At 23.8% G+C, this 20,515-nt stretch overlaps 2 protein-coding genes across 2 annotated transcripts; one reads left to right on the plus strand and one right to left on the minus strand.

Moving 5' to 3' along the window:
- Positions 1-499: 499 nt before the first annotated feature.
- Positions 500-12,859, minus strand: PVVCY_1202930 (conserved Plasmodium protein, unknown function; the record flags this gene model as incomplete). Its single annotated transcript, XM_037634664.1, has 1 exon — positions 500-12,859. The coding sequence occupies one exon, from the start codon at positions 12,857-12,859 to the stop codon at positions 500-502; it is 12,360 nt and encodes a 4,119-aa protein (XP_037490729.1).
- Positions 12,860-17,679: 4,820 nt separating this feature from the next.
- Positions 17,680-20,163, plus strand: PVVCY_1202940 (mannose-6-phosphate isomerase, putative; the record flags this gene model as incomplete). The annotated part of the gene is made up of 1 exon (XM_008625302.1): positions 17,680-20,163. One exon carries the CDS (start codon positions 17,680-17,682, stop codon positions 20,161-20,163), a length of 2,484 nt encoding a protein of 827 aa, XP_008623524.1.
- Between the last annotated feature and the right edge of the window lie 352 nt (positions 20,164-20,515).

The following is a 20,515-nucleotide window of genomic DNA, read 5'->3' on the forward strand; positions in this document are numbered from 1 at the left end:
AATTTTGTCGTTTTTTATGAAAAGTTTAAACAGTTTCTGTTTCATCAGTCATATTAAGATAATTATTATTATTACTACTACTACTAGTATTGCTATTATTTTTTTGAGACAAATTCGATTTCATATCACTAAGGACATTATTTATTAAATTATTTTTTGTTAAATTATATTTTATGATGCTATAGGTTTACTTGATTACCCATTAAATTCATATTCCCATTTTTCTCATATTTATTATTCGGCTCTTGCTGCTTATTTAATGTGTAATTATTTTTTTCATGAGTTTGTCCATTCCCAATATTAACCTCATTGTTTCTACTATTAATCTCTCCAATTTTATTATTCATATTGTCAGGAATATTCGATAACAAAATAGGAAAATGCTTATTTACATAGTTATAATGATTTGACTCTTCATCATTTTTATCGCCATTATACTTCTTCTCATTATCGTCCTCGCTACTTTCACTGCTGCTGTGACTATATTTTGGATCCGAATCTATGGTTGTTTTTTTTTTAATGGAACGTCTTTTTTTTCATCATGTAATCCGCCATTTTTAAATGTACTTGCATATCCTTTCAAATAATCACGTAACATATGCTTCATATAATTATTTTTCATATCATGATTGTCTATATCATTTTTATGTATTCTTTCTTCAAGGTTATCCACATTATAATTAACTTTTTTATTATATATATTTCTATTTATACCGTTTTGTTTGCTATTTTCATTATTGTATATACTACTTTTATGTTTCACACTATTGGAATCTTCTGCTTCAACATAATCCTGTAAAAGGTCTAAATAATTTGCTTGTTTTATTCTTGAATTGTATTCCAATTTTTTTTTTTTTTTTTCGATTTTTTTTTCATCATTATCATCATCACTAATGTAATGCATAATATCACCCGAATTAGCTACTTGTGATTCTGTTATTTTTTTTTTTTTTTTTTTGGGAAAATCGATATAATTATTTTCAACATTTTTTACATCATCTTCTTCACTCAATAAATTTTTATTTTTACGTAACAATTTTAATAATTGCTCTAATTCCATATTCTTTTTTTTATTCATATTGATAAACTCTTTAAGGTTAGACAATTCTTTATTTACTCCTACTTTATTTTTTACAAAATTTGTAGGAGCACTAAAATTAGATCGATCGGATTTAGTACAAATCTCGTCACTATTACTTTCCCCTTCATCTTCTTCAGGTAATAGCAATGAATGATGTCGAGTCAACATATTCCCTTCAAACTCATTGTCATTATATGGATATCTTATTGCCATTCCACGATTTTGAAACCCTAATTTCAAATTAGGATCATATTTATCTCCTATCAATTCATATATATCCTTTTTCTTTTTCTTTTTTTTAAATTGATTTAAATTATTTTGAACATCTTCATCTGTATCACTTAAAGTGACATTTTTTTTATATTTTTTGTAAATATTGTCTGTTAATTTTACTTGGTCCTCTAAATTTAAATCCATCAATTGTGAATTATTATATTCTTTATAATTCAAATTATTAACGTTGTAATAATTATTTTTGTTACTAATAGAAGGAATGGAATATTTGCTAGTGGTAGTCACACCTATGTTATCACTCACTTCTCCATTACTTTCACTGTTTAGTTGTTCATCCATTTGGTTTATAGGGATAGGCCTAATTTTAAAATTTCTTTGTACTGCGTCTTTTTTTTTAATTCTTTGTCTCTTTCGCATTCCTAAATAATCAAGAGGTAATAAATTATGCTTTTGCATTATTTCCATCTTTTCTGCCATTCCTATGTTATTACTATTATTATAAACTTCCCCTTTTTTTTGTTCCGGTTTTAATAAAAGGTTAGAGGAAAAACCCGAATTATCACCATTTAAATTTAAATCCATTATCGATTCTTCATTTTTGTTATATGCTTGTTCTTTTCCATATGACGAAGAATTTTTATTTATTTTTTTTTTTCGTAAATTATATTTAATGTCTAATATATTGGAAGGGTTTATTAAATCTTCATTAGTATTTATCTGATCAAGTTGGGTATAATCTGTCGCATTATTATTCCTTTCTTTCTTATCACTGTGCATATTATTTGTATAATTACCATTGTATGTCTTATGATCGAATTCATTGAAGGGATAATCGTGAACCTTATTACGAACATCCTCTCTCATATCAATCATCTCAGAAATATTTTTAGAATGAGGAATAGTTTTATAGTCATAATTGAAATCATCGTAATTATTTTCTTTCCACATATTATTTACATAGTCAGGGATATTCATATTTTTACTAGTGTATGGTTTGTCTTTCTTTTTTTTTTGAATTTTTTTTTTTTCATTATTATTTGTAGAAGGGTCCATTGAAAACATATTATCATATTTGGTTTCATAGCCTTTTTGATTTATATCAATAGCATCGCTAGTCATGTGTTTATTTTTCATATTCAAAATTATGGAAAAAAAATTTTGTTTATCTTTTATATTAAGGTCGTTAAACAATTTTGAATTATTTAAATTTTTTAGTTCATTCATTCTCATATAATAAATCATGTTGTCTAACATTTCTAATCCTTTTAATGATTTATCATTCATTACTTTATTTTTTTTATTATTATCATGTACATATGGTTTACTTGTGGGATATATATTTTGTGATATTTCGCTTTTTACATTCGCATTTTTTTTTTTTTTTTTTTTATCATTTTGGCTAGCTTGATCTGTTTGTTCAATTGGAACATTCCCAAGCCCTTTTTCATTTTCGGAAAAGTTCGGATTAAAGACATTTGATATATTCTCTTGAGAGCAAATTCGTTCTTTATTCACAAATTTATTTTTATTTAGATTATTCTCTAAAATATAATTTTTCATATTTTTTATTTCATCATTATCACTTATTCGCATTTTCTGATCATTTTGAATATCGGATGTAAGTTTTTCCATTTGCATATTTAACACATTTCCAAGTTTGTTATTTTTAATTAAATTGCCATAAAGGATATGGGAATTAGTATAATCTCCATTACGTTCATCACTATTGTTTTTGAAATATTCATTTGCCTTTCCTTTTGTTTCTTGTTTGATTCTACAACTAGGTTTTCCCTTTGCAATATGAAAAAATTCATCAGGATTACGATTTTCAGTTCCATCTTCATGCCCTTTTTCTTTTCCCTTAATTATTCCCATGTTCATACCCGTATTTTTAACATAGGATGCTATTAAAAGTTGATTAGATCGATTAATGTCATTTGCTTCCGCTTCTCTTTGTTTATACATATTTAAGTTTTCATTATCATTATAGTTTATGGTATTTATATTTTCCTTTCCTTCCTTAGTCATTTGTTTTTTTCTTCGTCTTTTTTCAAATTCGGTATTGGATTCATTTTGTTGCAAATTCCCACTAAGCCCTTGATAATAATTCTCTAACAATTTATTTTGAATTCCTTGCTGGTTTGCATTATTTCCACTATTATTATTATTGCCCAAATTCGCGTTGTTATTTTCAAGGTACACTTTATATAATAGTTCTAATTTTCTATAATCAACTACATCTTTTTTTTTTAAATCAATAGCTCTTAATAATTGACAAATCTTTTGTTTGTTCATCATAGTTCCTTGATTTTTTTCTACATCTTTCCCGTATAGCGTTTTATACAAATTCCCATTTGGTTCTTCATTACTTACTGGGTCAGAAACTGTACTATCCGCTGCACTTCCACTAATTAGTCCTCCACCACTTAAACCGTTAGTTCCATCCTCTCCCACATGTTTTCTTCGTTTGCAAAGTGAATTGAGTATTTCTTCTTTATAAGATAATGGAATATCTGGAAAATCGTTCAATGTATTTATTATGGTATTCACGTCGTTTTTCTTTTTAATATTTCGAGAGGAACTACCACCTATTTCGTTCATACGATTTTTATCTAAACATGGTTCCATAAGATTATTGTCGATTGGCTTCATGTGAGGCTCTCCCAAATGTCCTTCAGAATATTCTTGTGATCGTATGGGAGCAGTATTATGCATGTTAATATTTACACCGTCAAGTGTTTTACCTATATTCAAACCTTTGTTGTTTCTATAATTGATATATTTACGAGAAGCTTCATACATTTTGTCATTCAGTAAATATGGTTGACCACTATTAATAACATTATTTATTTTGTTCATATCATTTTTATCAAATTGGTTGTCCCCTATTTTATTTTTTTCATAATCACCAACTATATATTTATTTTGAGCTCCATTTATTAGATGGTTTGTCGAATTTGTTGTTTGTTTCTTTTGATTATATGGATCATTATTACTTATCAAGTTTGGTTTCATTTTTTTGATGTTGTTGTAATAATTATATATTAATTTATAGATTATGTGTTCCTTGTTAAGATCTCCAGAATTGCATTGATCACATTTGTTGAAATATTCTTTTAATATATCCTCATTGATATCAGGTCGATAAGATAAGTAATTATTTCCCTGTCCAATATTATTTTTTCCATCACCAAGCCCAATATCATTTCTGTTATGATTGATGTCAATCTTTGAATCACTTCTTATTCGTCTTCTCATTCGTATTCCATTTTGTTTATCTACACCATTTATATTTTTATTATTATATTCTATTTTATCTGTTTGACTTAGTTTTATATTTTCATCACTTCGAATATTATTTGGTTTGATATTATCATACTCATAACCATATCTCAAACCATTTTCTCTATCATTATATTCTTTGATTCTTTTATTTTTGTTACTTTCTTTAAAATCTTTTCCAATTTTATAAATTTCATGATCCGATGGATAATATTTATGACCATTATAAATGTTATTTTCATATCCTCCTATACTATTTACATAATTCTCTACCCCATTCATCTGTTTATTTCTGTTATAATAATATACAAAATCTTCTTTTTTTTCATTTCTAAATTGGTTATTATTATTTTGTTTATCTTCATAGCTATTAATATTACCACTCATTTTGTCTCCCTTAATCATGTCTTTTTTTTTATATGCATTTTTAGCATCTTTCAATTTTTGATAATAACAAGGATCAAACGATTGAATCCTTTTGTAATTATGATCATAATAATTATCATAAAAATCGCCATCATAATAGTTGCTATAATTTCTTCTAACTCCATAACGATCATTTAAATAATTATCATTTTTCCATATTCTCGAGTTTTTACCCTCTGATGGATATCCAATAAACTTACTATCGTTAGGAGATAGGATACCTTTATTCATAATGTAATCATAATCTTTCTTAACGTCATTAATAAATATATTATCATCATATCCTATCACATTATTTCCATAATATTGATATGGTGAACATATTCCAGCATAGCCATTATTTCTTTCTTTTGCGAAACCCTCATTCGTGTTAGCATACATGTTGTTATTACTATTACCACGGTTATCACTATTTTCATCAAATAAATAATAATGATTCATCAATTTCTCTTGATTTAATCTATATATATCTTTATTAAAATCGCTATATCCCAATAATGTCTTGTCTACCTTTTTGTTAGCCCCGTTTTCATGCTGATAATTATTATACATCATACTATACTGTGTATCCATGGAAGGAAAAATGCCTTTATATTTTTTTAATATATATTTTATTAAATTATTATTTACATAATTTTCACTTTTTAATATAGACGATAAATCACTATAGAAATTACTACTATTGCTACTATTATTAGAATTGTTCTTATTTTGATAATATTTTAAAAATTTACTTATATTAGCATGTATATTATCAGTTAGTTGTCCTATCTTTATAGTACCCATATAGTTACTACTACTACTGCTAATAGTATCTGTAGTGCTACTAACACTGCTACTACGAAATCTTTTTAGTTGTCTCTCATCTTTTAAACACAATCTTGAAAATTTGTCTCCATCATAATTTTCGTTATATATGTTATGGTTTTCCCAGTTGCCATAATCTGGAAAATTTTCATCGTTCTCATAATATCGCCACTTCAACGAATTTTCACAATTACCTTGCATAATACCATTATGAAATAAATTACATAAATTTTTTCCCTTTATTCCTTTTTTCATATTCCCATATTTTCTAAAGTATATTACATCATTAGGATAGTTTTCATCCTCTTCATTGATATCCTCACTCAATTGATCAATATTTATAATGTTCTTTTCGTTTGCATATCTTCTCTGATTTAATAGTATCTGTTCTTTCCTCCTCTCTTCATTGAGATATCGCTCGTATAGCTTTGGATTTTCTTTTTTTATATTCCAGTCTCTTCTAAATGGCTTTCCTATCTTATTCAAAGAGTAAGATGGATTTTTGTTAATGTGATATAATTGGTACATGCGATTATCTTCATTCATACATTCTAGTTCATTCATATAATGATTATCATTATTCATGTAATTTAATTCGTTGCCCATTCCGTTAATATTTTTTGGATCTCTAATATTATTTGCATCACTAATATGATTGAATAGACATAATTTATTGAAATGATTTGCAGTTTCACCTATATATTTAACTCCTTTAATTTGAATAATTCCTTTCATTTCTTTCATTTGTTTAATTTTTTGTAATTGTTTTTTTATATTTCTTCTTCGTTTTTTAATTTTAAGCATCCTTTCTTCACCATCAAGCATGCTATAGTTGTCATAATATTCGGGCTCATGCTCATAATAATTGTGATATATTCCATGCATGTACTGATGCTTGTAGCAATATAAAGATTCATGTCTACTCGTTTTTCCTAAATTTGGCCATGATAAATAATTATTGGCACATTTTAAATGAACATAATTTTTGCAATTATATATACTACATTTCATTGATGGAAAATTCATTAAACATACAGAACAGTTTTTTTGAAATAAATAATTAAACATTACACTTATATTAAAATATCTATTACCATATGCATGATTAAATATATAATTATTATAATATAAACAACCTTTATGACATGTATATTTTAAATACTTCCCACTTATATGTTTTAATCTTATTATTCCTATAAAATAGTTATTTATTGTTTGAAGTTGATTACAAAATATACATCGAATGTTCTCATACCAACTATCGTATTCATTATCGGTTAGTCCTATAACTTCATCATCATATAAATACATAAATAAATTTGTATTTATATTCCTAACCACAATTTCTTTATAATTTACCATCTCTTCACAATCTAAAATTAATTGAAAAGGCGCTACTTTTGATACTAATGATTTTTCAGTTGGAGATGTTACGACTGATCCTACTGAAGGAATTGCTAAAGAGGTAGCAGTTAATGGAGTGTTTATAGATGGAAATAATAATTGAGTATTTATCGAATTAGTCATTTGTGATAAAGTTCCTTTATTTTCCATCGAAGTAGACACATTCAGCTGACCCGAATGGGGACTAACTATCTTAGGATCAACAAAATTATCATCATCTATAAATTTTTTAAAATTAGAATAATTCTCTTCTTTAGTATAAAAACATTTTGTCAACTTATCCATATATATCGTTTTGTTTACTTTTTCAATTATACGATAAGCTTCCCTTTTACCACTTAGATAAGAATCAACTATTGCATTACAACCATTACTATGTGTATGCTCACCAGCAAAGAGTAATCTATTCACTGGAAAGGATATAATATCTTTATCTATTATTAAACTTTTTTTTTTAAAATATGAATTTAATCCTCTTGAAAATTTATTATTTGTCCAATCATAAAAATATATTTTTTCAATTTTTATTTGAGGTAACATATTTTTTAAAAAATATGCACAATCATTAATAACTTTTTTTTTCTTTGTGTCTTTTTTTTTTATTTTATTTATTTCTTTACTATATTTACTTTTAAAATATAATGCTATTATAGGTTCTGCACTATAAAAAATTATATGACTATATTTATTCAAACCCACTTCATTAGTATAATACATTTTATGTTCTTTCTCATTATCATCTAACAAATGTTCTTGTTTTAAATATTTTATTAAACTGCTTTCTTTAGGAGCATTTCTTTGGTTATTAACTATATTTATGCCATTATATTGAGATTGAATTATGTTATCTATTTCATTCGATTTTTCTTTCACAGTTTTGGATTGTATAGATTTGTTCCATTCTTGTAGCTCATCCTTTATTTCATTATTATTGTTTGTATTATCTGTGCTCATTAACTGATCAAATGAATACACATTTGATTCAGTTGTCTTAGATTCTATATTCTTCAAACATGGAGATAAATTATCTTGCTCCTTTTCATTACTATTATTAAATGAAAATAATTCATTTAAACAGTGTATGCAATCTTCTGTTTTCGTAGATTTTAAATTATCCGTATTTTTTTTGTCAATTTCTTGTATTATTGGCTGATCAAGTATTTTCTGATCAGTGAGAAAAGAACTCGGGTCAAAAAAGTAGGGGGCATGGTCTTTATCATTTTGTGCATATAATTCAGGAATATTAGACTTTTCATTATCGTCATTAGTAAATAAATTCACATTTGCATCGTTTCTTAATACATTTTGTTCGACCACGTTTTTCGTAGTATATGTATTGCTACATTTTTTGTCTTGGTTAAAGTAAATAGTAACATTATGATCACTTTTTACAATTTTTTTCTTAAGGGTAATAATAATTTTATTATTTGTTGAAACACCCAATCTTTTTATACTATTAATTTTCCAATCAGGTAATTTAGGAATGAATTCTATTAGCCCACTATGATTATTTTCTTTCGATGCGCTTTTCATGATATTTCCCTTTTTCTTTAATTTTTTCCTTGCTTTATTTTTATCTTTATCCTCATTCTCCTTCTTGGATTTTTTATCCTCTCGGCCATTACAATCATTAGTGTTGGTACTAACATCATTAACTTTTACATTATATATTTGCTTCTTTATTTTGGAATTATTTGAAGAAAACCCAACCTTATTGTTTACGTTTTCTTCTGCATTGTTATTTTTGTCACTATAATATTTATTATGATTATTATTATCATTGGGCATATATTTGTTGTTTGTATTGAAAGACATTTTCTCTGTATTTATTTTATTACCAAATTGGTCATACCTATTTTCCTTTTCAAATGACTCGATTATATTATTTGCTTCTACCATTCCCCCAATATTATGACTACTATTCTTATTCCCTTTTTCATTCTTATTTTTGTAATTAAAATGTGTATTGATTTCGGCACTTTTCTGTTTTTTTAGACATTCTTTGCTAACTTTATTTTCCATAATCTCATTTTTGTTTACATTGCCGATCATATTATTATTGAAAATGTAGTTATTTGATATGTTTACATTTGGATTGCTTTTTGTGCTTACTGAACAATTCGTATCATTATTTCTATTATTATTAAATTCGTTTTCACTACTAAATATATTTTCATCATTCTCATTATTTCCACTATACCCATTATTATTTGTGGATGATATATTTTTTCCTGGTGATGTATATAAACTGGCACTAATTGAGCTGAATAAATTATTAACACTTTTATTTTCGTTTGTCGTTAGGTCGATATTTCTTATAAAGTCATCAGTCATACTTTGCAAATTATCACTACTTTCATTTGTTTGGTAATATGCCTCTTTATTTATAGCACCCTTTTCTTTTTCCGAATTAATAAATGGCATATTTCCATGATTTTCAGAAGTTTCTTTTTTTGTATTGGGTAAATCTTTACATTTTATTCTTCTATTTTTCATATTTGAAACATCATCAGCATCATGATAATCAGAAACAGAACCCTTGCTATTTTTCTTGGCATCATGACATGATGTTGTAGTAGCAATTTCATGCTTCTTTTTTCTTTTTCCATCCACTTCGTCAACTTCTTTTATATTATTATTTTTAATCGAATTTTTTGTCTCATCTTCACCATAAGTAATATTATTCTTTTGATCTTTAATTTTCATATGTCTTTTTTTACAGTTGTCTAAATCGACTTTTTTACTATTGTCTTTCTTCTTGTTTTTGAATTCTTTTTTTTGTCCTCCTTCTCTATCATAAAATTTTATACTATCCTTCAAAACTCCTATAGGAACTGTAACAATACAATAGTCATATAATCTGGTATCGACATAATTTTCAAAACTTAATTTAATATGGTCGTTGTAAGAATATATTTTATTGACAATTTTATTTTTTTTAATTTTAACATTTTTTTTCAATTTTTTAATTATTTTTGACAATTCAAATGTGCAACATATATTTTTAAAAATATCTAAATAATGTAAATTGTGGAATATATACTGTATCGATAATGAGTGTATTTTAATTCCACAAACAGATTCTATTAGTGACATATATAATTTTACATATATATATGTTTTAAAATATTTTTTTTGTTTTATTTGATGTTTTTGTTCTTTTATTTTATTAATTTCTGAATTTATAACTTCTCCAAAAGATGCATATAAAAATTGTTTTTTTATAACTGGATCATTAAAATATTTAGTATTAGATATATGTTCATAAAAACTTCTCAATTTTTTTATAAGTTTAAAAAATTCACTTCTCATTTTGTATGTATATATTTTTTTATTATTATAATATATATAATGCTTGTATAAATGGCTATTTATATTATTATTATAAATATTTTTTTTTAAACAAAAGTTTATTAAAGGGTTGTTCCTATTGACATAAAAATCAACTTCACCTAAAAAGGATTTTTTATAACTTTTGGGGGAATATAAATATTTACCACCTAATCTATTTCGTGCTTCATATATAACTATGTCTATATTATTATTCTGTAATATATATGCAGCAGATAAACCAGATATACCACCACCAATAATCACAACTTTCATTTTTTTATTAACATTCGTAATTGTATTTATATGGTAAATTATATCATTTTTACTCGGATTATCATTCTTATTTTCACGTGTTTTTTTAAGTAAAAGAATATTATATTCACTATATGAAAAAATATTTTCATTTCTTTTTTCTGATATATCAATTTTATTATTTAAATTTAAATTATCTTTTTTTTCTTTAATCCGATGATATTTTTCTAAAGGGTTTCTTCTACATTTCGGGAAACACCATTTTGGATGAATTTCGTCAGTGTGTATTTTTTTCTTAACTGTTTTTCCTATATTGGTATCCTTCCCTATATATTTATCCTTAGTATCAATATTGTTATCTCTCAACTTAGTTTCTATTTCTTGCTCATTTCTTATCCTTTTTCTTATTTTTTCAGCAATTCTTTTCCTATTTTCATATTCTTTCTTTCGTCTTGTAAAATAGGCCATCTTCTGCCTATCTATTCCTCCTTCTATTTTATCCTCTGATTTTGCATCAATATTATTGTTAATATCATCAGTGTATAATACCCTGTCATTATTTGGAATCTTTTCTATATAATTGAACCTATGGATATCTTCATCTTCTGCTTCACCTTCCATATTTTCCTCGACTCCTTTCCATTTTTTTCCTTCTTTTCCCTTTTTGTATGAACCAATTTTTTCGTATTTTTCCTTATTATCCGTATCACTACTACTACAAATAAAGCTATTTGAATTATTTGGATAAAAACAGGACATCTCATCATAAAATGAATTAAATATTATAGAATCATTTTCATATGATGCTGATGACGATTTTATTATTTTTTTTTTGCCATAATTGCTTTTCGAATTTTCACTTTTTACGCTCGAATACATAGTACTATTTGATCTAACACTTGCAGGTTTCCCTTTTTTTATTTTATCAGTTTCTTCTTCACTACTTTCATTCTCATTTTCCTTGTCATTATCATGACTGTCTTTTTCATTATCACTATCCTTATTGTTATCATCACCGTTGCTATTATTTCGATCGTTGTTATTTCCCCAACCGCTATTATTGTTACTTCCATTATGGTTTCCTTCATTGTTGGTGTTGCCTATTTTATCATTATTAGGTGTATTTCCATAGTTTCCCCCTTTATCATTATCATCACTTTTTATATTATTGATGTTTTTATTCATTTCATTATGATTATCATCGCTTTGACGATTTCCATCATTCTGACGGAAGCTCACATTCTTTGTGCTATTAACTTCCTGGGGAAGAGCGCTGAAATTGCTTTGACTCTCCTCATGTACACTGGAATTAGTTAAGTCTATAACACTTTTTCCTTTGGTATCATTTATATCCTTACTATTTTTATTACATAACAATTCTGAGTTTGTTTCCGTATTTTTTATTTGCATACGTTTTTTAGCATTTATATAGAATGTATATATAGCGTTTTTTTTTTCATTCCTCTGGATACGATCATCCTTATTATTAATGCCATTAGGCTTAAAGGCGTTTTTGGTGTCTTTGTTAATTTGACAAAACATGTTTATATAATTTACTTTTTTATGTGAAATTTTAATATTATTGCTGGAATTGTTGTTGTTTTTTTGTTTTTTTACTATCCTATTTATCCTTGAATTACCTACATGTTTTAGTTTCCTTTTTGTACTGATTTTTATTCTATTCTTTTCTCGTTTTTTGGTTTTATATTTTTTTAAAACACTTTTATAAGCCAAATTATTTAATACATATATTTTTTTAAATACATCATTATTTGTTTTTTTAATTTTTACAAAACAATTATTTTTGAATTTTCCACTGTGGATAGACTCAGTTAGTGTGCAATTTTTATATTTCTTCGATTTTATTTGTTTTATTTTTTCATTTGTTAAATAAATGAATTTTATTCTTTTATAATGTGGAAAGGATAAATATTTGGACGTTTTTTCGTTGAAAATATTATTCAAAATATATTTATTATTTTTTTCTTGTCCTCCATGAGGATATTTTCCCACATTATTTAATGCCCAGGTTATTGGCATTATGATTGTCTTTTTTTAAATATGGTTTATTCTATTATGTAGTATTTATTTTATTCTATATATTATGTTGTGTATTTTGTTTATTTTTTATTTTATTTTTTATTTTTTTTTTCTAGCTATTTTTTTTCGTAATTTTTTTTTTTTTTTTTAGTTTAGCTAGATATTTTTTTAGCTTACTACTAGTTGTTTGCACAAAGAAATAAAAATAAGCTTATCTTAACAATAAAAAAATATTATGATAAAAAACAAGATAAAGCAAAAAACACTCTTATAGTGTAAAATTCAACACCTACACCCATATAATATATATAATATAAATAGTATGCCAAAAAAAAAGGTTAGGGGCTTTTCCCATTTCATAAATATGCATTTTCAATAATAGACATGTTGTACATATCTCATTTATTCTGTTAAGGTAAATATTTTCACATTAAAGTATTTATATAATTACATAAAAAAAATTAAATGTTATAATGAAAAGATATCGATATTAATAACAATAAAAGCAAAAATAATACTAATATATTCTTGCTATGACATTAAAATTTATATGTGTGTATTAAAATAAATAATATACATAAAAAACACAAAACAAATAATTCATATATTATGCATTTTTTATTATTTTTATTCGACGTATTTTTGTTTGACGAGCATATATATGGATATAGTTATATATACACATGCAACTTGTTCGAGTTGTACAAGTATTCATAATATATAATTATATTAAATTAACTGAGCATATACATAAATCCATTAGGGAATATGTTCAAATAATATATTTATAACTGCACTAGAACAAATATTCGTATAGATAAGCGAAATAATTATGTTCAAAGCAAAGAAAAAGGATATATAGTTGTATATAAATACATATACATATATTTATATGCGTGTACATGTGTGTGTGTGTATATATGCTAACATATTTATACATAGACATGTACATACATTAATATATGGGTATATAGACATGTATATACGTTAACAAATTTGTATGTAGACATGTAGATATATATATAAAACACCGAAATGAAATTATGAATGGTGGTAAATGCAAAAACAGAAAATCTTCAATATAAGCATGTTCATAAATAGGTATAAATATATATAATATGGATATCAAGAAAAAAATAGGATGTCTACATAACACCATAAAAGTAAACACAATAAACAACAGATATTTAATAAATATTAATAAGTATACAAATATGTATAAATTTATAAATGTAAAAAAAAGGAAAAGAAAAACAAACGAAAAAACGAAAAAGCAAAAAACCAAAAAAACAAAAAAATAAAAAAACAAAAAAATTTGTATTTTAATATGCTCTATATTTGTTCTCTTTGTTCGTTTTTCGTTTTCTACATTAATTTCTCTTTTTTTGTGTTCTTTTTTTTCTATTTTATAAATTTATATTTTGTTATATATTTTTTAAAATAGGATTTTATCTGTTTTTCGCATTTCCTTATTTATTATAAATAAAAATATGGTTAAATAGATTTAAAAAAAAAAAAAAAAGTTGAAAAAGGCAATAAGTTTAAATTCATAAATTTTGAAGGGGAATAAAACAATTGTTTATAAAATAAGAGCACATTCAGTTTCCGCCCATGTTATATTACAAATAAATATACAAATATACATTATGAATGTGATAAAAGTATTGGTTTGTTTCGATTTGATTTTAACTGGTTACGAAATCCACACCACATATTTCTTAATAATGGTGAATAAACAAATGACGTTTTTTAATTTTTTTTTTGTCTCGAATAATTAATATATAACACGCTCATGCATAAATATTTATCTTAAACTAATAGATATTTTTATTTCTTTTCGTTTAGCATATGGATGTTGCTTTTTGAACTAAGTGGCGTAAAAATGCATATATGCACGATAGTCTATATAATCCTATATGTATATAACATATGTGGTAATATGGGCTTATAATAATATTTTTTTACATGCACCTACATTTATTACTTTTTTTTTCTTTCTTAAAAATTGTATGTACATGTGTATTTGTATAAATATGATAATTCATATATGCCTATATACATGTAAATATATATAGGCATTAAAAAAAAATTATAATATATAAAATGCTCTTTCTCCTTAATGCCACCATTTATTAATCATAAGAAAAAGTATAAAAATTGTGAAAATTTTAAAAAAATAGAGAAAAAAAAAAAATAAAATAAAATAAAATAAAGAAACTAAAAAGTTATACATTATAATTTGGTATAATATCAAAGTGTAGAAAAAAAAGTTGTAACATTTATTCAAGTTTCAAATATGAATTTCGAAACTATTTATATTGAAAAAATAGTGAAAAAATATATGTATTCGATATTTTATTTATTCTTATGTTAGCATTATATAATACTATAACAGGTGCTAAAAACAAGTTCCACACCTCAATATAATATATACGTGTATATGTGGGGGTACTACATATATTATGAGGTACACGCTGTAAAAAGAAATGTTCTATTTGATTATAGAACAAAAACATGTGAAACCATTTTTTTGTAAATAGCTCAAGTTATACCTATAAAGCTACATTTTCTTTTGTTCTATATTTTATATGGATGCCAATATAGTTACATAATTTTGTACATGTTTTGAATTTTTCATATATATCAAAAAAAAAAATTGAAAATTAATACACATGTATAAGCAATTTTTATACTATAACCATATTTATAGATACCTTTATTTTTGATAAAGTAGGAATTTCATGCTTATACCATTTAAATAAATATATATATATGATTTGAAAATATGTAAAAAATTTTTATTTTGTATTCCTTATTTGGTATAACTTATGATTAGATAATATACTTAACTATTTCACAAATTTAATAAAAAAAAATGTAAAAAATAAAAAGTATAGTTGTTTTAATTATGAATTATTTACTAACCCCTCCCCCCTTTATACATAAATATATATGGCATGTGTTGTATTTAATTTCCCCTCATAGATATATTTTTTATTTTGGAAAATTATGCTATAATTGTTAATAGTGGTACGCCATTAAATGTCGAGGAGAAAATTTCCACAAGGGGGTTTCCATATGCATGCGCTATTAACTTTAGAAAACATTTTGTAATTTTCCAAAAATAGAGAAATAAAATAAGAAAAAAAATAAAATATAATTATAAATAATAAAATAAAAGGAATAAAGAAAAAATTACATATTATAAGTTTCGGCAATTAATTATTTTCTACAGAAATTCATTTTAAATTTAACCTATTAATAAAATATAGGATAATAATATATGGTGGCGAGTTCTTTTATTGGAAATAAAACCCCGGCATGCATATGAAATATATCACATTATATTCATAAGCATATATTTGTAGATAATAATATATGTTATATTTTTGTCGTGACCCTTTTATTTTATTATAATAAAAGGAATTAGCAGCATATATTTACTAAATAATATAATATACATGCAATATATATGTACCAAATAAAAAGAATCGGCTTCAATATGGATTTTTTTATAGAAACTTAGAGAAATTTAAGAGAATAATAATATTTTAAAAAAAAAGGAATAACGGAAAATCGGGCAAATAATACACCGATGTTAATTTTATTTTATTATTTAAAAAAATAAAGCAAAAAATAATAAAAAATATTAAATTAATGGAACATATATATATATATATATATATAATTACGTTTAATACGTTATTATAATAAAAGTTAAAAATATGCACAAAATACTTTATTATAACACTTTTTTTTTATTTTCTTTTTAATTTAATTCAACTATTTGAAAATTAAAAAATAAAAATAAAATATTAACATTTTAAAAAATTCGCCATGTAAAATTATAGAGATACTCTAATAACTTCATAAAAAAAAATAAGCCGTTTCTATAATTTTATTTTAATAGTTTCAAAAATTTTGAAAACGTAAAATATATATTATACATATTATACATATATATATGGGCATGTATATTATGAAGATAGTTTTTTTTTGTATATACATGAATATATTATACTTAGTTCACATTTATAGATCCACATATCAAGGCTTATAATATATGTAGATTTACTTATATAAGCATATTTTCTGCATATTATAATATTTCACAAATATATTTGAATTAGTTTGTCAAGTGTTTAAAGATTGAAGTAGTATTTTTTAAAATTTGAATTAAACTAAGAACAATATTGATCTAGTATTATACAAAAAAAATCGAAAAAAAAATATAACTTAGGAATTAGTATGTATTTTTTTTTTAAATTTTAAAATGGGGCACTTCAATTGTTCGAGAGTAATTGTAACAGTTTAATATAATTTAATTTTGAGTAGAACTCAAGTTAATTGTTTTTTTTTTTTATAAATATTTGAAACATACCATTGGATGAAGAGAAAAATCGAGTAACATATATTAACAATTTCAAGAAACTTTTAAAACATATATTTATATTAATTCGTTTTATTTAAAAATATATTTTTGCAAAAAAGAAGATGGAATAATGAAATAATTGAATTTTATATATTTTTATAATTCCAAAATACTAAGGATTTTTTTCCTTATTATATTTATAAAATTTATATATTTTTTTAATTAACTCAGTCTCTGAATTTGTTGGGAATATATATAAATTTGTTTGTGTATTTTTTATGAAAAATAATTGATATTTTATTTGTATATAAGAAGCTTTAACAGCTTGTGGTGACCAAACAATATATGTAAAGTGTATATACATCCGTTGTTTGTAAAAAAAAAAAATATTGAAAGTGTATATACATATTAGGATATCCATTTTCATGACCTTATATAATAAAACAAAATGAAGACAAGAAAATTGTGTATAAACGAGTGCATCCCATATGTACAAAAATATGAATGGGGTGAAGGAAAAGAAGGGATGGTTTATGATGTTATGAAAAATATAGTAAACGATAATTATGATATAATTAAAAAGGATATAAATAATTATGAATATTTAAAAGAGTATGCTGAAGATATAGAAAATGATAATAATAACAATGGAGTAGAGAAAAATGAAAATGAAGTAAAACAAATCCCAATTGATAAGGCTCATCGATATGCTGAACTATGGATTGGCAATCATCAAAATGGCCCTAATTTAATTCGATACAAAAATGGATTAGTACCAATCGGAGAATTTATAGATATATATAAAAATAAAAAAGCAAAAAATCATAAAATTTCAAAATATTTTTATAGAAATAAAGAAGATGGCACAAATGATGAAAATTCAAATCCAAATCCAAATACAAATGTAAATAATACAAATGCTAGCAATAATGCAAATAATGAATCGAATACTGAAAATAAAAAAAATTCTCTACCATCCAATATAGTTGTAAATAATAATGATAATAAAAGAGAAGATACCATTAAGAGACATTCTGATGGAGATTGTAATGATATATCATATAATCATACCGAAGAATCATATAATAGTACGACTAATAAAGATGGACAATTATTAAAAGAAAGTTTACAAGAAAACGAAGATTTATTTCCATATCTTTTTAAAATGCTTTCAATAAATAAACCCCTTAGTGTTCAAATCCATCCAAATGAAGCCCAAACATTATATTTAAATACTGTAAATCCAACTGTTTATAAAGATAAAATTTTCAAAACTGAAATGTGTGTATGTATTAATTCAATGAGCCTATTATGCGGGTATATCAATATATTTAAAATTGCATTTTTGATCAAAAATGTAAAAGAACTTTATGATTTTTTTATGAAAAAAGATGAAAATGGATTTGATGCATATGAAAATGATATAAAAATAGATAAAAAAATAAGTAGTAATGAAAATTTTAAAAGGGATAATAAAAAACCAGTATCACGTAAAGAGCCAGAATGGAAAATGAAAAATAATGGCCCAGATGAATTTGGACGAAAAAAAAAAACTGGTAGCAATAATAATAATAATTTTGAAAATAACCATTTTGGAAATAATAATTTTAACAATAACAACTTTGGAAATAACAACAACAATAATCAAAATAATAATAAAGATTTATTTTCTTTATTTGACTTATTTGATGCGAATAAAACCGAAGAGATAGAAGAACTTATAAATTGCTTTTCAGGAGTATATAAATACATAATTAATTATTCTATAAAAAGATATAATGAATCTAATTGTGATATTATATCTATCATTGATAATTATGCAGAGTGTATACAAAAATATGTTTTCTATGAAGATTTTTTTCGTAATTTTTATAAAAATGACAAACCTCCAAAAGATAATATAAATATAGGTAATATTATAAAAACAGAAAAAGAAAAATTAATCGAATTTTTTAAACAGAATAGAAATATTCCTGATATGATAGATTCAAATGTAGAAAAATATATAAATAATATAGATGAAAATGAAACTACTGAAGATAATGAAAATAACTCTACACAGAGTATAAATAACGAGGGTTTCTTTATAACTATGAAAAAAATAAAATCACTTTATGAGCATATGTATAAATATTTAACATATAGAATATTCTTAGCAGAAAATGAAGTATTAAATAAATATATAACTTCTATTATTACGAAAAATCCAAAATATTGTTCTTATATAAAAACAAAAGAAAAATTAAAAAAAAATATTGATGAATTATATATAGAAGCTTGTAAAAAAAAAAATCCAGAAAACATATCTAAAGAAGCAGAAAATTATATTATAAATAATATCTTTGAAATATTATGTAATGTTTCTAAATTTTATCCAGAAGATAATGGAAGAATATTTGTTTTCATATTACAATTAATTAATTTAAGAGATGGTGATGTTATATATATCAAACCTGGAGTTATGCACTCATATATTTCAGGTAACTGTTTAGAATGTATGACTAATTCTGATTTAGTTATAAGAGGGGGTTTAACAAGTAAAGAAGTTGATAAAGTCAATTTTATAAAATATGTTAATTATAAAAATAATCATCCTGTAATTTTAGAAAAAGAATTTATTAATTATAATATTATATCATGTAGTTATAAAAGTATGAAATATTTCAAAATTTTATTTGTTAAAATCCGACCAGGAGAAGTTGTTAATTATATGTTTTCAGAAACATCTTTTACATCCTGTATTATTCTTTCTTCAAATACAAAAACACAATTAAAAGGAAGAAAAAAAGAAAAAAAAAAAGCAAGTATTAAATCAATAAAAAAAGGAACCGTTTTTGTTATTGCTCCTAATATTATGGTTACTATGTCAAATCAATATGAAGATAAAGAAGATGGAGATAAAGATTTTGTTTTATATTGTGCTACAGCATAAGTTACTATATATTATCAAACATATATTACTATAGAAAATTAGGAAAATTTGTTATTTTTCATTGTTTTTTTTTATCCTTCATATAGAACAACATGTGAGATAATCTTTGTGACCATATGCCCCCTATTTATTTTTTATACCTTTGATTATATTTTATGTTTTATTCCATTTTTAAACTCTTAAAATGATTAATCTATTTTAAAGATATATAAAGCGCTTATAGTTTTACGACTAAAGTTGCGAAGGAAAATTTGATTAGATTAAAATAATAATACAAAGGATGCAAATGTGTGTAAGACATTTGTAAGTTGACAAAAAAAATAAATCGAAAATATCAAATAGGTGCAAAACG

Source organism: Plasmodium vinckei (genome assembly GCF_900681995.1).
Source record: "Plasmodium vinckei vinckei genome assembly, chromosome: PVVCY_12".
In the NCBI taxonomy this organism is placed as follows: Eukaryota; Apicomplexa; class Aconoidasida; order Haemosporida; family Plasmodiidae; genus Plasmodium; species Plasmodium vinckei.